The sequence below is a fragment of the Hippoglossus stenolepis genome, chromosome 13 (assembly GCF_022539355.2).
Source record: "Hippoglossus stenolepis isolate QCI-W04-F060 chromosome 13, HSTE1.2, whole genome shotgun sequence".
NCBI classification, from domain to species: Eukaryota; Metazoa; Chordata; class Actinopteri; order Pleuronectiformes; family Pleuronectidae; genus Hippoglossus; species Hippoglossus stenolepis.
The window spans coordinates 15,765,834-15,785,770 of record NC_061495.1 but is presented as its reverse complement, the minus strand read 5'-3'; the positions used below and the strand labels follow the sequence as shown (position 1 = coordinate 15,785,770).

At 42.6% G+C, this 19,937-nt stretch overlaps 1 protein-coding gene across 5 annotated transcripts in view; it reads right to left on the bottom strand.

The window, feature by feature from the left end:
• Window positions 1-19,937, bottom strand: part of myo16 (myosin XVI) — a 100,923-nt gene that overhangs the window by 5,367 nt on the left and 75,619 nt on the right. For 4 of the 5 annotated variants that reach the window (XM_047342580.1, XM_047342582.1, XM_047342581.1 and 1 more), the window contains exons 28-34: window positions 13,897-13,999; window positions 12,912-13,008; window positions 12,540-12,813; window positions 10,146-10,528; window positions 8,774-10,030; window positions 6,266-6,418; window positions 4,907-4,992 (exon numbers count right to left, since the gene is read on the bottom strand). In XM_047342580.1, coding sequence (XP_047198536.1) covers window positions 4,907-4,992; window positions 6,266-6,418; window positions 8,774-10,030; window positions 10,146-10,528; window positions 12,540-12,813; window positions 12,912-13,008; window positions 13,897-13,999 — 2,353 coding nt within the window. Of the gene's footprint in view, window positions 1-2,882; window positions 2,989-4,906; window positions 4,993-6,265; window positions 6,419-8,773; window positions 10,031-10,145; window positions 10,529-12,539; window positions 12,814-12,911; window positions 13,009-13,896; window positions 14,000-19,937 lie in introns of all 5 variants that reach the window. The other variant, XR_007034788.1, reaches the window with a different exon arrangement.

The window sequence follows — 19,937 nt, the reverse complement described above, 5'->3', positions numbered from 1 at the left end:
CGTGACTTTACATGGACACATGAACAAACACACACACACACACACACACACACACACACACACTGTACAGGGTTGTCTTTTGATCATATAGTGTACCTTACAGTTATATAAATTGAGTTTCAAACAGAGAATGGAGACTATAGGAAACTATCACATTTTATGTCCTCCGGCCTCATTCATTTGAATGGGACCACTATATCGACGGTGGGGATGCAAATGAGTTTGCCAGTGCCAGACACAGGTTTGTCTGATGGAAATCTGAACCTGGCTCAATGTAATGTCATCGAGCCGGGTGTTGTATGTGCTGGCCACTTACATAAGTGCAAGTGTAAACTCCTGGAAGGGTATTTACAGTGTTTTTTGTATGACTAACTCAAAATGGACTTCCTGACATTATTTTTTGTCTCACTGGTGCCTGAAATAAAAAACTCCAAACCAATGCAGTCTCTTGTATATTATTAACACACGACTGCCTTTAAGATCCTGTGTTTCAAAACTAATGGATGATGTGAAATAAAGTAAGATTGCAGTAGCCTAAATATAAGATTTTCTGACTGAGGACACTCAAGGACACTCCCTTCCTCTGTTGAAACACCCTCTGACCTCTGAAATTGTGGGCAAGAGGGTGGGGGCCAATATCTGAAGCCACATGTACATGTTAATGAATTGGTAATGTTATGGTAATAATATGATAATGTAAGACGACTAGTGGTCATTTAAAACTGTCACTCACAGACCGGGTGTCCTGAGGCCAGAGTGTAACGGTATCCACTCAGAACACACGCAGCACACACACACACACACACACACACACACACACACACACACACACACACACACACACACACACACACACACTGTATATATACATCCAAACATGTAAACTCACATTTGTCAGGCTGCAGTGTTTAATCTCGCCCAGTGACATGAAAACATCACATTGCTTCTGATAAACTAAGCTTTCATTATTTGCACAAACAAGAACACAGGAAAAAGATCAATACATGTTGCATTACTTCTTTTAAATCAGTTAACAAAGCATCACTGAACAGCTTGTTTTTCTAGAATAATTTTGCTCGTGTTATTGGATCAGACAAGCGAGTGCAACGGGCAGAAAAAGAGGGAGACTGCAGGGAGGGAGAGATGTTGGTGCTCACTGATGACCTCTCTTTGTCAGATCCTTTCCTGGAAATTTCCCCGGATAGGTGAGGTGACTCTGGGTTTTCAGAGAAACTGGCACGGTACGTTTACTCACACATATGCTTCCACCCTGCCAAACACAGGGGATTAATGCAGAGAAACTAATGCTCTCACTCTGTCCCTTGCATCCTTTTAACTGTTTCTCTGAGCTCAATTTTATGAGGAGCAAACGTCTGCCACAGAGTTTCTGCCATTTTAAACTTTATAACTTCTGCTTAGACATCATCTGAAGAATATCAATATCTGCATCATCCAAGCATTTAGCAGCCAGTTTAGCCCTTATGTGATTAGTTTAGACTGCTGTTCTTGATTACTAACTTCAGGAACAAAAACAAACCAGTCCATTCATTCCTAACTGAATTATCCTCCCCCTTCCACTTCCTTCATCCTTTCCTTTTTATTTATCCCATTAGATCTGATAATCCTGCATAAACACAGCCTGGAATGCATTTAATTGAAACTTATTCTGGGTCAGAGTTGTTCTCATCTCTTGATAGAACATATGATAACGAAAATAATTAATGAAGTAAGGATCCAAGATTAAAGTGTCTCCATGTTTCCATGTTTCCAATTGTACACAGAAGGCAACAGTTTCTCTGCTTACTTCAAGGAGATAATGTCAGACACAGCTGGATGAAGATCATGTGATCACAACACTCGGTAAAATGTATCATCACCAGTGGTGCAAGGAAAAAGGGTCTGAGAAAGGAATATAAAGGGGTTCATGTGATGGATTCAGCAACATAAAATGCCAGCAGATGAACAAGTACCGATAAAAACTGCAGCTCTGCTTTGTTGAAGACACTCTGGTATTCGTAAGCGGTAAATCCACGCGTATCAATGTTGGTGTTAGCATATGCTAATACAAAAACAGTCTTGAAGGAAACAAGGATACATATTGTCCACTACAAGATGCATTTACCTAACAATGATCAACCCCAATTGATTCTCTCTTATTGGTTGTTTTATTTTCTTCAACATGTAAGATGCTCACTGTCTCACTGCTGTCAGAAATGTAGAAAATCTAAATCAAAATGTAACATCCGAAAATCATATATTCTACATAAAGCTGATACACACAGCATGGAGCTAAACTGACAATAGATTTTCTGAATTCGGTGTCAAATACATAATTACACTGTAGATGCTGATAGCCTCAAATGAGAAGGCAAGATTGCAGGAATACTGATGCAGAGAGTCTTGCTGAACCTAAGAGCTGCAGTTTCTTTCCAAAAATAAAGGGTAAAAAAAAAGGAGTAGGAGGTTGGAAAGTGATTCAGTGTCGCTGATTCTAGGATGAGCCTTTTTTATGCCGCCCGACTCTGACAAAGGACAACGAGCACAATAAACAAGGGGAGCAGGTAAAGCTGAGATGATGTCCTGCACAGGCAGTGGTTTTCCAGGCTTTTCCTCCTAAGACCCATGTTTTCAGAAGATTTGATCAGAATCTTTTTATGCTTTTTTTCTGGCACAAATCTGTTCAATCCAATGTAATTAATAAACAAGAAAATATTTTAAGTCTACAGGAGGTAAATCTTAACCAAAAATAGACTTTGGGTGGAGTATCACTCTCAACTTAGCCAAAACCTTTGAGGCAGTTTTTAAGATCATTACTGTCGTGATCCCACACTGGGTCTATGAAAAACACTGCCATTAAGGGTGGAGGCGTGACATACACTCACCACATCTCTACATGTGAACGGGGACTCCTGTGAATCCCCCATGCCCCCCCTCGCTGTTTTAGAGGGCAGCCCCGGCACCGAACGGAGAAAAGTTGAGATGTCCCCTCTGGAAGATAAAGGAGGGAGTGAGAGGAACAGCCAAGCTCATTAGAATCAGACGGAGAGAGAGAAAGAGAGATACCTGGGCACAAGAGAACAGCCCAATAATTCATATATTCTGAGAAAATAAAGTTTCCACTAGAATTACCACCCTGCATGTCTTTACTCACTAGTGCAGTTTCAGTCCTAACATATTGCATTCACAATAATATGAGGTCAATGTGACCTTTGACAACTGCAATTTAATCAGTTCATCTTTGAATCCAGTTGACAACTGAGCAAACTTTGAAGAATATATTGAGATATCATGTTCAAGAAGACAAAGTTTGTGAGGCCACCATGACTTTGACCTCTCATCTTTGACCTCCAAATCAAATCAGTTCATCCTTATGTCCAATTGAATATTTGTTCAAAATTTGAAGACATTTCCTCGAGGCACTGTTGAGTTGTTGTATTTTCAAGACCAAACACATGATTTGAAAGGTCAGAGTGACCTCGGCCTTTGACCACCAAATTCTAATCAGTTCATTCTTAAGTCTAAGTGAACATTTGCACCAAACATGAAAGGGTTCCCTGGTGGTGTTTCTGAGATATTGCATTCACAAGGCAAAAACAATTGTTTTGTAAGGCCACAGAGACCTTGACCTTTGACAACCAAAAATCTTATCACTTCATCCTTGAGTCCAAGGTGTTCTTGAGATATTTTGTTCATAAGAATGGAACAGACAAAAAGAAATACGGATGGATAACCCCAAAACATAATACCTTCGCCACTGTCCGTCCTGGAGACATACAGTATATATTCTTTAATATTAGAATGGACCTCATTCTTTTCTATAGACTGCAGCCTTAAACAGCCTGTGCTGACACTTCATTATTACATCTCACACTCATAGACGAGCATTGAATAGATGCATTAAGTGAGTTCACCCCAGCTGAGGATTGTGTACACGGTGTGCCTTCACATCTCTAGTGACGGCGTCTTACGAATGATGTGTCCTGAGCTGCTCCCAAAGTGGGACACTACGTACTTTGCTCATTCTTGTGTTTCATGCACTACTGGCAGTGAAACTCTATCACTGAGCCGAATCTCAATCAGTTTCCATGAGGCGAAGCGTTCTTTTGAGAGCAGGATGAATTAATGTAACAGCAATCGGGTTTATTGTTGAGGAGAGCATTCACAAAGTGAATTAAGAGTGTTCTAAGAATGCTGTGTCTCTTAAGTTATATATGCTTTAGATTAATCACAAGGGCAAGTGTAGATATTTTTCAGTCGGATGATAGATTATTGAGATAACAGGCAGCAGATCAAAAGAGAATTTGAGTCTGGTCTTTGTGGATAAAAGATCTTATTGAGATCTGTTCTTGCCTGAGCAGAAGGTACAGCACATGACAATTGTCATAAGAGCTTCCTGTCTTTCATTTGTGACTGGTTCTCCCTGTGGATGTCTAAGACCCCTTTGGTTGATTCCACTGTTTTCAATAATGAAGCTGTGTATGTGTGTGTGTGTGTGTGTGTGTGTGTGTGTGTGTGTGTGTGTGTGTGTGTGTGTGTGTGCGCACATACATGCAGGACAGTAAATTCAACCCTGTAACCGTACACCTGTCTGCAAAGCCAGAGAAAGCTCACATGTCATGAGTGATACGTGTTGTTCAATGGGGGCCACTTTCCGGTCCACTCAAAATGTCAAGAAACCCAAAACAATATACAGGCCTGATGTGGTTGTGCTGTAATTGTGTTTGTGCGGTTGGAAGTGTGTAAGCATGTGTATGTACACGCCACTTTCAATTGAAGTTTTAAACAGAAGGTCCCAGGGTTACATAGGGTGTTAGAATATAGGGCTACAAATCAAAAAAGAAATTCTCCCTGTTGTATCAGCATAAAACATCTTACACATGCTAAGTCCCCATCCTTGTGTGTTTACCTGAGTGTGATGGCTGTCCATGTGTCTGTGCATGGAGCTGGAGCTTGAGGAGTTTGACTTGCTGTGACTCTCATCCTCCAGCGACCCTGAACACAATATCAAAAGGACGCTATGAAGCAAAGGCATCTGACTGGAAGTCCTCCCACACACTGACAGGTACAGACTGAAGGACACCTCACTTTTCAAACACACACACACACAAACGCGTGGCAGGGGAGGTTGATATCCTTTCTTCACATGGAAGGAAATGTTAATTCTGACAATCTCTGAGTGTTTAAAGAATATTTTAATCACTCTGGCTGCAGATGAAGAACTCATGGTCATCTTTTTATATATCTTTAGTCCCTCTACCTTATTTTCTTGTGTAATTTGTCTCTCAGTCTTTGTAACCCTTCACTCTTTTTCCCTGCCTGTGCACCGTTTATATATCAGAAATCTCCAAGATTAATTTAAGTCCTTATGTGACTCAGCTGGAGTCAGACTCTGTGTCATTTAGTTCTGCTCTGCATATCTAGAAACCTACCAACACACTAACAAGCGTCAACAGTGCTGTAGCTGGAAGGGCCTTCATAATATGTTGCAGCACAATGTTTTGCAATAGAAAACCATAGCTCTTAAATAGAGTGCAGATAAGAGATAATATAAAATTTGACTTAAAGTCAATAATAAGTAGTTCTTTATGACATTACAAAATGAGCTCTACTATGTTTATATTTAAGTTAATTTTAAAAACTCACTGACTAATGCACCAATGTTTGCTGTAATAAAAAGGAACGCTCAGACGGACTAACCAGGAAACTTAGCATTTTATATTTTTTTATATATTGTATTTTATATTTGTCTCTATACATTGGGGACGTAAAAATCCTGGGTCCGTATTCAGGATCTTTTTTTCCCATCAATTGGGTTTTCAACATTTTTGTGAGTTTCTCAGGCAATAATGTAGATATCTTTATGAAAAAGTGCCAATACCTATGAACAGTTAAAATTTGGTATGAATCCAGATAAAGATCCAGATGTATCTGATGTAAATACATGTATATGCAAAATGTTGATAAAGTAGCCAATCAGCCTTGGCGGAGGTGGTTGAAACTGTAGTCTCACTACATGAGGCAGACCCATCAATTGTAGTCAGGCTTATCTCTTTGTTTACTGAGGCTCAGCTGTACATTGTATGATTTTGGAGTAATTTAAGTATACATTAAATCTAGACATGATATTCTCTATGTCTATATAATGTCTACTATTTAAAATATCTCTTCTTCATCCTCGATCTCAGTTTACCTTGACAATATAGGAAGTATTTGCTATGAAATACTGCGACACTGTGTTGTAAATATACAAAACCTGCGCTGTTACCGTTGGAAATCTGGTTGCCGTTCTCTACGGAGGCGGAGCTAGAGGAGTGGGGATGGTGGTTGTTGGCGTTCTTGTCCTGTAGCGGCAGGGATGGCGAGTTGGGGGCAGAGCCACATTCTTCCCTCCCTGGCAGATTTATATTAGAATTGAATCCTGGGAAAATAACCAGAAGAAAACGCACTACAAGTCAGTGCATGTTATTAATAATCCACGTAAGACATTAGATTCCATCATGCAAAGTCATTAGAGAAATTGTGGGGTTCAGCAAATCCCCAAAAATCGGAGGAAGCTTCTTGCTGTAACTGATAATATTGATACCAACTTCGCTAAAATACTACAATTTATTAACAAGCATTTTCTTCTTACTCCCCCTCCTTCCTTGTGCATCTATCTTAGTGTTTTAAAAAAGTGTTCATTCAGCTTTGTCTGGTGGGAAGGTGATTCCACATGACCTGCCTCTGCCCCTGCTTCTGCACGTCAGGGCTCACATGCTCTCACACACTGAATGAGTAAATGACTGTGGCTACATACAGTATGTGTGTGGGAGCGTGAATGGGAATTCGTCAGCTGCTGTCCCACGCTGAGAATGTGTGCCTCCTGGTCCTCCACGGTCACAAGATGTCTAAATATAAACTTAGCAAATTGTACTTTAGGTCCAGCGGGGTAGGTGTGTGAATAAGAGGGACAAAAGTCCAGGTAGAGAAACAGAGCTGATGTGAGGGTCACATGTTTGTGAGTCACAGTGAGTATTTGTGAAATTATGACATAAGTGAGACAGGATTTGACTTTTATTAAATTTTGTATGTTGTCGCTGCGGCATGAGATGTCTTGTGACAGTGATTTCCTAAAGCCTGCCCTGTCAAGACCACCTGCCCTCTTCCCCTGGCGTTCCTGTGGTTTTCTCATTCCCTGTGGGTGCAGGAGGAAGGATAGACAGCTGCTCTTCACAGAGATGTCTGGGATAGCAACTGTAACCCCTGGCCACTCCCACAGCGTCAGGTATCACACTCAGTCATTTAACAGCCGAGGGGGAACGGAAGTAGGCCATCCTGTTAAGCCCATCGGCATCCCTGTGTGCTCTGATCTCTATGCAGACCGCCTTAGCTTTGCCCACTCAAAATACCCCAGCTCCAGGTTCCCGTGTCACACATGCTGTTTCCGTGACGCCAGCGCTTTTCCTGCACAGGTCCAGGTGCAGATGAAGAGTCAAGTGCAAGATGTCATCTGAGGCATTTGTGTCAGCATGTGCACTTGCTTTCATACCGTCTCATATAAGGAGTTCAGCTACCTGCCCTTTGAACTTGTTACAATTATAGAAGTATGACACAACCGTCTCTCAGACAAATCACGTAGCTCCACAACAACAAGCCTCGGGGAAGATGACTGATTACTGACAACTGGAGCTAATACTTTCACTTGTTTGTAATTTTTCTAACTTGTCTCCTAGATAATTGTCCAGGATGTCTTGTTAGTTGTTACCGAGCAGTCACACTCCCTTCAGCAGAACATGAGTGAGCTGTTAAATATTTGATGCTCATCCTCATCATGCTGCTGCTCATGTATTATTTACCCAGCCACAACTAATACACTTGAAGGAAACAGAGACTCAGAAAGGGACAACACAGTTTCTACCTTCTCTGACGCCTCTACTTTCTCAAAATGACTTTCAATGGGAAATTCACTGCCGTACTAACAACACAGAGTAATTTCTTGAAGGTTTGAAACCTCTGACCTGAGGAGCCACCGATTTCATGTATCATATGAGACAAATACGTTTGCCCTCCTTTTTGCAAAGGTCAACCTTTACATCAGTGTCACAGAGTCTGTATGTGCTCCGCATTTTTTGCACTAATCTACAACACAGCTACATCATTGCTACAGTGAAGTGTGATGATAAGCTCATTTGCTAAAATGCTAGAATTCAGTTGCAGCAGCCAAAGGGCAGAGCACTGGAGACGGTAACAAATGGGCTGCCTCAAATGGACCAAAGAGGGTGGCTGGTAACAACACCTGAATTAATGTAAGTCGTTTCCAATGTAGAGAAAGGGGATTTATGAGGAAGGCTTTTGGATGCTGGTTCATCTCAGTTCATGTGAGAACATGTGTTGCGGACCCACACACAAATACGAGGGGTTATTACTTACCTACAGTACAGGCCTGCACTCCTCCTGTTGTACTGAAGGTAATCACTCAGTACCCAATAAATCATCAGGCACAGGCAAAACGTGTGAGTATGAGAATTTGATCATGAAATCATCAAAGTAGATGAAACACATAACAGACACATGAACTCCTGCACAAACAGGTTCACATATTTGCTTGTGGTTTGGTTTGATCTCACTCAGATTATCCCAACTGTGGGTCAACCATGAACCAATTAATATGTCTGGAGAAAGATTGAAGGATAAAAGCTTATTTTAGATTCTAGAAATGCTCTGTGTTAATGTGCTTTAATCTTCTGTGTTTAAGATGTGTGTAACTGTGTGTTTATGAGCATTACTGACAGACCTCCATCTCTCATTTTCCGGCCAGATGTGGACTTCCTCAGTAGGCTGCGTCCAGAGCTGAACAGGGTGTTGAGTTCATCCAGGGGACTGGTCAGGGGTCTGCCATTGGCTGGGTTGAACAGCAGGGGAGAGGAGGAGCACGAGTGCGCTCTCCGAGGCTCGGGACGAGACATCTTCACTGGGGAGTAGGGAGGTGGCTTCCCCAGGGGTTCCCCCCCTGCCCTTTGTGAAGACGTTTTGGTGGAGTCCGAGCCCCCAGTGACAGATGCTGCTCGTGTCAGAGACAGGAAGTTGGCCTCAGGGGGGAAGGGGAAGTGTGAAGGGGGTCTGTAGGGAGGAGGGGGTGCACTGGGGGGAGGAGGTGGAGGTGGAGGGGTGAGTGGAGGTGTAGACTTCTTCTCTGGCATGAGGACAGTGAGGCTAGGGGAGGAGTCAGCCCTCTGGCGGGCATACTGAGGAGACAGAGGGCTGTCTGGGCCAGTAGCGTAGTTCAGGTTTGTCTCAAACACTGGCAGCTTTTTTACCTCTAGTGGGGTGAGGGGTGACTCGTCTGAAGCAGGGGAACAGGTGACGGGGGAAGGGGGAAACACCAGGAGAGGTGGGCGGTGGGGGAGCAAGTTGGGAAAGGGAGCGGGGATGTCACAGCTGCCATCTTTGCCATGTTGACCTTTGTTAGCTACACTACTAGATGTGCTGTGTGAGTAAGCTATGTCCATGGAAGCAGCCACCCCTCCCGCCACACGTTTAGTCTCCCCACTCTGAGAAGCAGACGTCACTAATCCCACCAAGCCCAAACCTAAAGCCTCCAGTTTCGCTGCCTTGGTAATCACAGTGGCAAGAGGTCCACCATCTTCATGAGGGAAATACTTCATCTCCTCGTAGACAGCTTCTGAGTCAGAAGCCTGTTCTGGACTGTCAGGGGGCTCCTGGAGGCTCCGAGCCCGCGGCTGGGAGCCCAACATTTCTATGTACACATCCTCCTCATCATGACCCTGGAACAGGCTCAGTGCCACCCCTTGTGGAGCATCAATGGAGGCTGCTCTCTGCATAAAACCCCCAAACCCTCCAAATCCACCACCACGGGACAGGAAGGCCAGCTTCACATCGGCAGGACGCAGCTGGCTGAGTCTGGGCGCTACAGCATTGATATCTTCGTACGAGCCCGTCAGCTTAGTGTTGGGACTGCGCTTTGGTTTGGGGGGTGGCACCTTCCTCATGGTGGTGTAGTCATCACTGTGGGGGCGGGGCTTGGACAAGGCTGGGGAAATTAGAAAAAAAATCAATTTAATACTGAGAGAAAGCAGCAGCAGCAGCACTGTGGTTGACAAAACACCATCTGTCATATTGTCTAAAGACCAGAGGAGGTGATATACCTGCAGGGTCTGTGGGGGACAGCTGGGATTTAGGGGGGCTTCCAGCTGGTGAACAGTAGCCCTCTGGAGTGTGGCACTCTTTAGCTGCCATCATCAACCCAGCACTAACTGCTTCATAAGATGCACTCAGACGTGTGTTGGGGTCCCTCTTTGGTTTGGGAGGAGGTTGCTTCCGAGGAGATGAGAGACTCCCCCCGCCTGCCCCATCCTCATTGGCATGAGTGACCTGCTGCAGGGCTGGTTTGATGGGTGGACTGGCAGAAGAATGGACCATAATCTCCATGGCGAGGGGGATGGGTACTGAGCTGGACCGAAAGTGGCGAATGACTCGACCACCCCCATTGACGTGGCCCTCGTGGACTTTCCCACCTTTCTCAACAACCCTAAAAATGGGTATAAGGAATAACAGGATTCATGTTTAAATGAAACATTTTGAATTTATAATGTTTAACCATTTATATTGTCTCCATAATTTGTGCATGATTCCAGAATCTTCCAATGTAGTTATATTCTCTTAATTCAGTTAAATATATCGTTTCATCAGCAGTATACTCAATATACAAATATGAGATAAGGAGGCCAATTGGAGAGTAAAGACCAAAGAGATTATGCTTCAAATCGAATCTCTTGGCAGTAATTTGATAACAGTTTGATATTTCCTTCACTAATCTGAGTGAGCCATCTGTTGGTTCCATGATTGCAGGCAGGAAGTGGCCGAGCATGTGTGCAGGTGACAGGGGAAGGCATTTTAAAAACCTGCTGAGAAATTAGCTGAGTTTGGGTGAATGCATTTGTATGTTAGTGTGCAGAAGTGTTTATGTGACAATGAATCCCTTCTATAATACAACTACTATAACGCCTTCCTGCTGCCTGAAACCAGTTAGCGGCCTCCCTGCCCACCTGTCTCCAGTCCCAGTAGCAGATGTTACATACAAGGATACAAAGAGGATACAGCAATCATGTGAGTGTATGTTTCTTTTTATCTTTTAGAATGTATTGCTTTGACCTAATTTTAACCCTTGGTTTAAGTTTTAAAATATATCAACATGTATTGACATTTTTTTCTTGCTGTTGCAGTGTGATGACTTTACACATTTTAATGTTCCAATTGTGGCTATTGCTCAATAAAAATGAATGAATAATTGTACTTATTTTCCTCTGTATTGGTTTATATTTGACTGTATTTCAGCACATTTATAGCTTCAAATTATTTTTCAGATTGTGCTCTATAGGGAAAAATCTGTATTTTTGAAGATTAGTGGCAAGAAATCTTTCAAAATTTAACAAAGCATACACTTATATTTCCATTTTGTCAAAAAGCCTTGAGATATTAGCATTTTAGTCACCACTCACCATCAACCTGATGAAAAAGTCAGAATTACAACAGTGGCAACAAGCAAAACAAATGACATTGCCTCCTCTGCCGAGATGGAAAGGTACTTTTGAAATAAAATAATTCAGCTATGATACAAAAAAGCATAGAAAGCCTAAAAATACAACACATTTAGAGGTTTACTATTTTTTTAAAGCAGGAAAGTGACTGTTCATTTAGCATTTCCTTTAAAGAGTTTCTTATTGAACCCCTTCTTGCTCTTCCCTTTTCTCCAGGCTTGATATGTTATATCAGAATGAGGGGAGGAGGAGATAAGGATAGCGTTCCATAGGTGCAACACAACACTAATACAATCTGATAACGCAGATCATTATCTGGCTATCCATCATGAAACTCGCAATTAAAAGCCTACAGTGCACAGGGATACAGTGACATCATTAATCAAGAAAACACATGCCACGCAGGCACACACATAAATAACAACACACTTTTACAGACAATCATTTTCACCGTCGTGGAGTCATAAATCCTGGTAACTGCAGATAGTTTGTTATTTTGCAGGCTAAATGATGCTACAGTCACAATGAGTTCATCCCATTTAGTATTATGAATTACATTGTAGAGATTTATAAAAGCCTTATTTGAGAGTGACCACAGTATTGATTGGCTGCATTAGTGTGAAGTAACCGGTAGCAAGTGTATCCTCCGGACACAATAACATTTAACATAAAAATTAATAACTGCTCATCTATTAGCCAACCATTAGCTATTCTGCTTATCCTTTGAGAGTTGTGGGGGGCTGGAGCCAATCTCAGCTGAGATCTTGGGGCGAGAGGTGGGACTATACCCGGGACAGGGCACCATTGTATAACATATAAGACAAACAAAACATTCGCAACTACAGTCAATTTAAAGTCTCTATTAAACCTAACCCCAATATGCATGTCTGTGGACTGTGTTAGGAAGTAACCACTGAACCTCCCCTCCACTCATCTACATGGCTTTATTATTCTAATAACTGAATGAAGGTGCGTAAATTGTGAAGGTGTTTGCTATTTTACCTCCTAACAGGCTGATCCTCTTCCTTACCCACTGGCTCCGGCCTCTCACCAAGTGGTGGACTGTTGCCAATGGTATTGCGAAGGCTGTTGCTGTGGCAGCGCAAACGGTCGCTCTCTCGTGCGATGTCCGATGCATTTTGAATGACCAACTGGTCATAACTTCGCAGCCCCATGTCCTCGGCCCCCTGCAGGAAACGCTGCACACTGCTCTCGTCTTTCTGCTGTAATGACAGCCTGCGATGAACCTGCTGCCTGGCCAGCCAGCCACGCATCACTGAGACATAACAAGGAGATCATGTTAGAGACATCAGAGGTGTCAGAGACATGGAGAAGAACGTCTTGGTTGTTGGTTTATTATTTTGGGATAATTACCTCGCTGACAGGTGATGATCTTTTTATGAAGCTGGTAGCAGCGATCGTTAAGCTGGTCAGCCTGCCAGTATCTGAGAAATACTTTACTGCTGCCCATCTACACACACACACACACACACACACACACACACACACACACACACACACACACACACACACACACACACACACACACACACACACACACACACACACGACCAAAATAAGTATTCAATCAAATATATTCGCAAAAGTACCGTAACACACCACACTGCCATTCATGATTATTCTCTGGGAGAAGCCAGCAGACCCTGTGAGGCTTGTTTTCTGTTGGAAACCTCAAAAGAATGTGAGTTACGAAGAGTGTGACTTGTGATGTAGAAGTGGTAATAGGTGGGTGTGGAGGGTGGGCAGGGTGTGGGGTTTGTTTGTTGATACTGCATTCACTTTCTGAACTTAGGGAGGATTTGGGGGATGCCAAGGTCACTCTACACCAGATGCACAGCACTGTGTGGGGGTAACGTACTTCCACAGACAGACACTATTCAATTCAACACACTCTACTTGCATGTGTGGTGTGTGCCTGTGTGTGTGTTTAAAGCAGGGCTGTATGAAAAGGTGGCTATAGAGCATTGTTGGAAGAGTGTGTATTTGTTTGAGGCAGGAGCTGATGTGACCTGTAGGGTCACACTCTCAGACACAACAGCAGTCTGGCAGACAGGACAGAGAGGGGGTGGAGGGATCCATGCTACTCTCTGTGTGTGTGTCTGTGTGAGAAGAATTATGATGAGGTGGGACAGCTGGAACGAGCTGTCAAAGATTCCATGGGATCTTTCAAATAGAGGGTCAGGGATTAAGTAATTTGGCAAATCCTTTGTTATTGATGGAGGCTTGAAAAGACACAGGACACAGACATATACGGACACAAACATTGACGTAAGCAAGCAAGCATGAACGCGTGCATGCACGCACGCACGCACGCATGCACACACACACACACACCTACCTGCCATCCCTGGAGTTTGGACTGTTGCAGAACTGAGCGACATTTCTCCTCTGGTGACAATTTCTTCTTGTCTGCCAAAGCTGGGATAACGAGGTCTTTATATCTACAACAAATAAAAACAGAGAACATCAGAGCTGCAACAGATCTCAAATCTAAAAACTTTGACGAGACAAGGTGACACTGCCTCTTTTCAGAAACAATGGGTTCAAAGGTCAGTGGGGTCATACAGCAGATCAGCCAAACAGCATCTGTTCCTATTGGAGTTGCCCTGGGCAACCGTTGCTGTGAATGGTCAGCTGGATGGAGACAGTGGTTTGTTTGTGACTGGGATAAAATAAAAATAAAAACTAAATATTCTCCACTTCATAAGCTGTTACTTCCAAAGTGCAGTTATGAGTCCTGTTCTTTTGGATGACTTGACCACCACACAGTTTTGTACGTTAAAACATAATAGTACAAAGAAGAACAAGGGAATAGTCTACTTTTTGTAGATTTAATTTTTAAAAGAATTAAAACATTAAAACATCCTTTTCTCTGATTTAAAGACAGTACAATGGGGGTAAAAACAAAATACGTAATTGGCTGCAAATAGCCACAAGTGAGAGTTCACTGTGTTTGTAATGACACTGGGTGAGTGTGTTATAAATATTCCATCCATTCTGAATGAACATGAATGAACATATCCCTGATAATATGAGTTATGATTTTAAGTTATTCATTTAAACTACCCCAACCCTAACCCGAAGGTGAAGGTGGAATCACAAGGTATACGGTAAATACAACAGAATCTTCAAATATGTTGACTCATCATGGTACAAAACAAAAAAATAATGTTGGCTTTCTGATATTCCCAATAAGTCCCAATACACCATGACACTGTGACAGTGACAGGACCCTGAACCTGAAGCAGCAGAGCAGAATTCAGCCATTGTTCATTTCATTATACACACACACCTGTGCTTTTATTGCTGTAGCAAGCTAAATGTCTAATGTGAAAAATGCCTCTTCAATATTAATTGGGCAGCTGTGGCTCAGGAGATGGAGAGAGTTGTCCACTAATCACAGGATTGGGATTTCAATACACAGCACACAGAACGCTCACATAGCAGAGCCGGTGTTGAGAACGGTATGCTTGTCTCAAGAGCATGAAAGCAGTCTCTACAAGGTTTTATGCCGAATCCTGCCTACATACTGACAACAGCAAGTGCAGCACACAGCTCTACAATGAGGGAATGGTGCAAAACACTTTGTTGGAGATCTTTCATGTTGTGTGAAAATCATTTCGTATCACTCTGACACTGTGGAGGGACAAATTAGACTATGGAGGGCCACTACAGTCAATGGTAATTTATGGGAAACACTAAAGTGACATTACGAAGACGTCCCAAAGAAGTCAGAAAAGTATGTCAGGCACAGTTCAAAATAGACTATGGACTTGACCTATAGCTAATGTAAATCTGTAAATAATTCATGATTATAAGGTGTCATATTGTAGTCATGCATTAAGTTTTAATAAGCGTTCAACCTGAAATTTATTGATGGATATGTAAGAGTGAATAATGTATCTGTACTTATAATAAAAAATTATAAAAAATAATAAACCAACAAATCCCCCAAATGTCAGGTCCTCAGGGCATTTTATCAGTCAGTGCTGTGTCTCTTTTGTTAGCAATGACGGGCAGAGCCAGCTGATAATGTCCCACATCTGATGATACTAACCTAACAAGCAGATGGCTGGGGGCATAAACCACCTGTATTGTCAATGATGAGTAAGTGAGTACGGGTGAATGTGGGATGTATTTGATTTGCAGGAGAGGGGTCTGTCTGAACTCTCCCTAACCCTCTCTCTGTATGGTAATACCAGCCCCGCAGACAACACACACTGTCCCCCTGAGCCCATAAAACACAAAGGAACTCTGTAAACCCATGACCTTCCCTATGAGGATATGAAAACCATCGATGGTCCCTGCTTTTACAAGACCCAAGGGGGCTTCATGTGGAGTCAGAGAAGTGAAATAACCCCTTGGATAAGAGTTGAAATGGAGGCCTGCGGGGCGCTAACGGACTTCCCTGTGACCAAAGGGCCATCACTGACCACTGTTATTGAGCTCCATTAAGGGGATAAAGGCAAGGTAGAAGACAACTAGAGATGAAACAACACATTTCGTCTGTGACGCTGTTCTTATCCATCTGACAAACTTTTAGTTGCCATATCTTCAAAGAATATTGGCTTCGTTCAGTCACGGATAATCCCCTCAGGGGTCAGACTGAAATGATGGATATTCCTCTGTCTGTAACTTAATAGCCTGCTAATGTGTGTGTTTATACATCAGAAGAAGGAGATGATGAAGACCCACTTGAAAGTAGCCATTTAGGAAATAGGACCTATATGCTTGGGAGCTTGATGACAGGCGGCTGTGGCTGAGGAGTAGAGCCGTTGTCCTCCCACCAGGAGGTCGGTGGCCAAAGTGTCCTTAAGGCAAGATGCTGAACCCGGAATGGCCTCTCATAGATGTTGAATGCACTAATTGGAAGTCCCTTTGGATAAAAGCGTCAGCTAAAATGACATTTAATGACGTGTTCTATGAATACAGATGCTTCGCGCAGCCACTTTCTAACAATAAACATGGAATTGAGGGAAGCAACGCACATGGAGGCCTGGGATTAACAGAAACAAGGTTCAAGTGGAAGCGTTTGACCTTACACATTGCTAGAAAATAAACCTGGCCACAAAACACATAGTGTGTCATAAAAGACAAATAAAAACAACAGTAAAATAGATTTCCTCATAAATCATTCTGGTTACCAGGACACTAATGTAATTCGCTGCAGGCGGCCTCTGTGACTTAGCGAAGTGGTCTGCATGGTTCCAGAGTGCATGTGTGTGTTTGTGTGTACACACTGCTGTGTTTGTGTTCATGAGAATATAGCAACCTCGAGATTAATGGCTGATTTATTGGCCTGTCATTTTGATTAGAGAAGGGCCGGGGCCTGTTTTAAAAAGAGTGACAAATGGAAAGAGATAAAGGGGATAAGAAACAGAACAAAATGAAGAAAGTGTGTGTGTACATGAGAGAAACAGGCAGAGGAAAAAAGGGAATGATATAGACCTAAATGAAGAGGGAGAGTAAGAAAAAAGAAGAAAATATTGGGATCTGGAGGAAAGAATAGAGATGAGAGAATCAAAAGAAAATGGCGGTTTATCAGAGACAGCATGTGAGAAATCGAGTGAGACAGAGTTCTGTGAGGACAGCAGTGTAGTCCACCCCCGCTCTGCTGCAGCTCGCTCCTCTCAGTTCATTCATTGGTCCTGTCTGTGCTGAGACCCGAGCAGGAAAAAGAGAAAGATATGAATGGCAGTTGGACTGGGCTGACTGGTGTCTTTGTGAGTGGCAGCCACTTAAATTAAGCGCGGCCTTAATGTGTGAACAGTACAAAAGGGACTGACGTCAGACACACAAAAGGTCCATTTGTATGAACACTATGTATGATTAATTTTTCAGTAATAAACAGGATAATGATTTAAAATTCTGTAATTAAATTGCAGTTGCCAGTCCCAATAACATCATGTTACTTCAATGTTTTGAGGATTCACTTTGTTTGCTGTTTTACGACGGGGTAGACGGGGTAGACGGGGTAGACCAGAGTATTAATATCAATTTCATCTCCATGGGCTAAATCGACACACTGGTCTGGGTCATATTAGCTCGGTGCAAGGGCTGGAAGAAATAACTCCTTCCATTAACTGAGACGGTGACACGGTGTCACGCTCTGTTGAGAGTTAAAACCCTGTGGCTTTATTGGGAGAATGTGACCTCTTGAGCACTGTGTGCTGTCAGCGGGGCTAAGCTAGCTGTTTATGGTTATTAGATATGCAAAACATCGCCTGACTGCTTGTTAAAAAAGAACAGCTCTATTTCTAGTTAAGTTAGATTCTTGAGACAAGAGACCGTACATCAAGATGGACGACATGACAGCACCCCAAAAGTGAAGCCAAAGTATCTTGATTGACACCTGGTGGCTGGCTGCAGTATAGGTCATAAATCCTATCTCCATGTCGGTGGATGGGACATGGACCAAACTAATAGGTAGTTCAAATCACAATGATGTTTGTCCAAATGATACTTTTCCAGTAAGTTTGGTTTTAATTAGTTATTTAATATTATAAGAACAGGATGAAATGTCATTATTGTCAGGTGACACTGACTCACAATTAGTTGAGTGCGTGTATCAATAGGATGTTGCTTCCTTGGCTCCATCACACTATCACAACTGTGCACACTCTGGGTCCAAATGCGCATAATGGCAGGATATTTTGGCTTCATGTCTGGATCATGGGAGGAAGTGGAGAAGCGTCTTCCATCCTATATAGTGTAAGGATGAGACATGAGGATGCAGCGGCTGTGGTGTTGCCGTAAGGAACCCATGATGGAGGTAGGCTGACTTAGAAAATGTAATATAAGGGATAAAATATAAAGCAGGATTTTCTTTCTGATCCTGGTGTTTGGTCATTTAGTCTCATGCTGGAGTGGTTTGAGGGCCAGTAATTTGCCATGACTAATTAGACACATAGCTATACTGTGTACACTGAGTTCTAAATCTTGTTTGCCAATTCTCGTAGAAGCCCTGCCAGTCAACCAACAGCTCAGCAATCCCGTCTCTGCAAATCAGGTGTGTGATTTAGTTTGAAACTAAATTAAGAGGGTAATTAAGTTTTCTATAGTTTCATCCTTTAGAAAGTGTGTGGCAATACATGAGCAACCACCTTCCCATCACACTGCCTGTCCACCTCTGAGTCATCTCTGTCCCCTCTCCACTCCAGACAAAGCTGCCATGAAGGAATACATCAAAGAGGCCCTCGTGGTGGGGTTTAGGGATCCCTCCACTGCACCAGCTGGAGCAGGTTTCTGCTTTGTTTTTAAAAATGATGGCTCCCTCTGCCCATATACTAAACACTGACTTCCATCTATTATCACCTAACTGTTGCCTTCAGATTCGAACACCTCTGGACTGCTACCATTTCTTCCATTTGAAATCAACCTCTGATACAAAAAGAGGGACAATAGAAATGTGTAACCGGAGTACAGGAAGCCAGCCTGCAATCTCAGACAAGAGTGATGTTAAAACCCAAATAATTTGAACCTACTGTGTCTGAAAATAAAGACTATTAACCTCACATGCTCTGGTTTATGCCAAGTCCAGCAACAGTGCAGTTTCCCTTATTTGTCAAGCAGCTGGCTCTTGTGATGCTCAGTTATCTGCTGGTCACACCCGTTGCTCACACACAGATTATCGCACAGCACATGGCTGCCTAAAAAATATATGACAGCCACTCACAGACTTACACATACACATGCTCCGACACACAAATGGTTGTAAAAAAAACAGCATTCACTAAAGCCTCAACAGGAATCTTTCAATTACAGCTTGAACAATGAGTGTTGGTTCTACAATCTATTGGATTGACTTCATCATTTGACATGGGCCTACTTCTCCTGATTCATTTCTCTGCACAGGTTTGCCCACATGAAAACCTATTATGTGAGTGTCTCGTTCACTTTGTGAGCGAGTTTGAGCAAAGAAAAAAAAAGTATGTGTGGATTGCACCTACCATTAACTGTACACACAACTACCATCTGCACAATATACTGTACATTGCTTGGGTAGCAGCCTTTCCTTCTTTACTATAAAGCCCTTTAAATGTATAAATGTGTGTAGATTGGCTAACAAAAGACTTAGTTTGATGACGTCACGAAAAGAAGCGTGGGATCATGGGAGTTGTCGTCTTCACCACAATTGCCGATTAAAATCGACCTGACGTGACTCAGCTGCAGATCATGTTCATGGATGAGCCAACATATTAAAGTTTTATTCACGTTACTCAGCAAACAGCAATGAATAGTCGTGATCCATTACGACTGACCAATAAAAACAGAGGAATAAATAAAAAGCTAACTGTCTAACTGGCTAGCAGTGTGTTTTGCCTTCGTCGTGCCGTTTGCCTCAGAAGTTATCGCAGAGACAGTCAAGTAAACCCGATA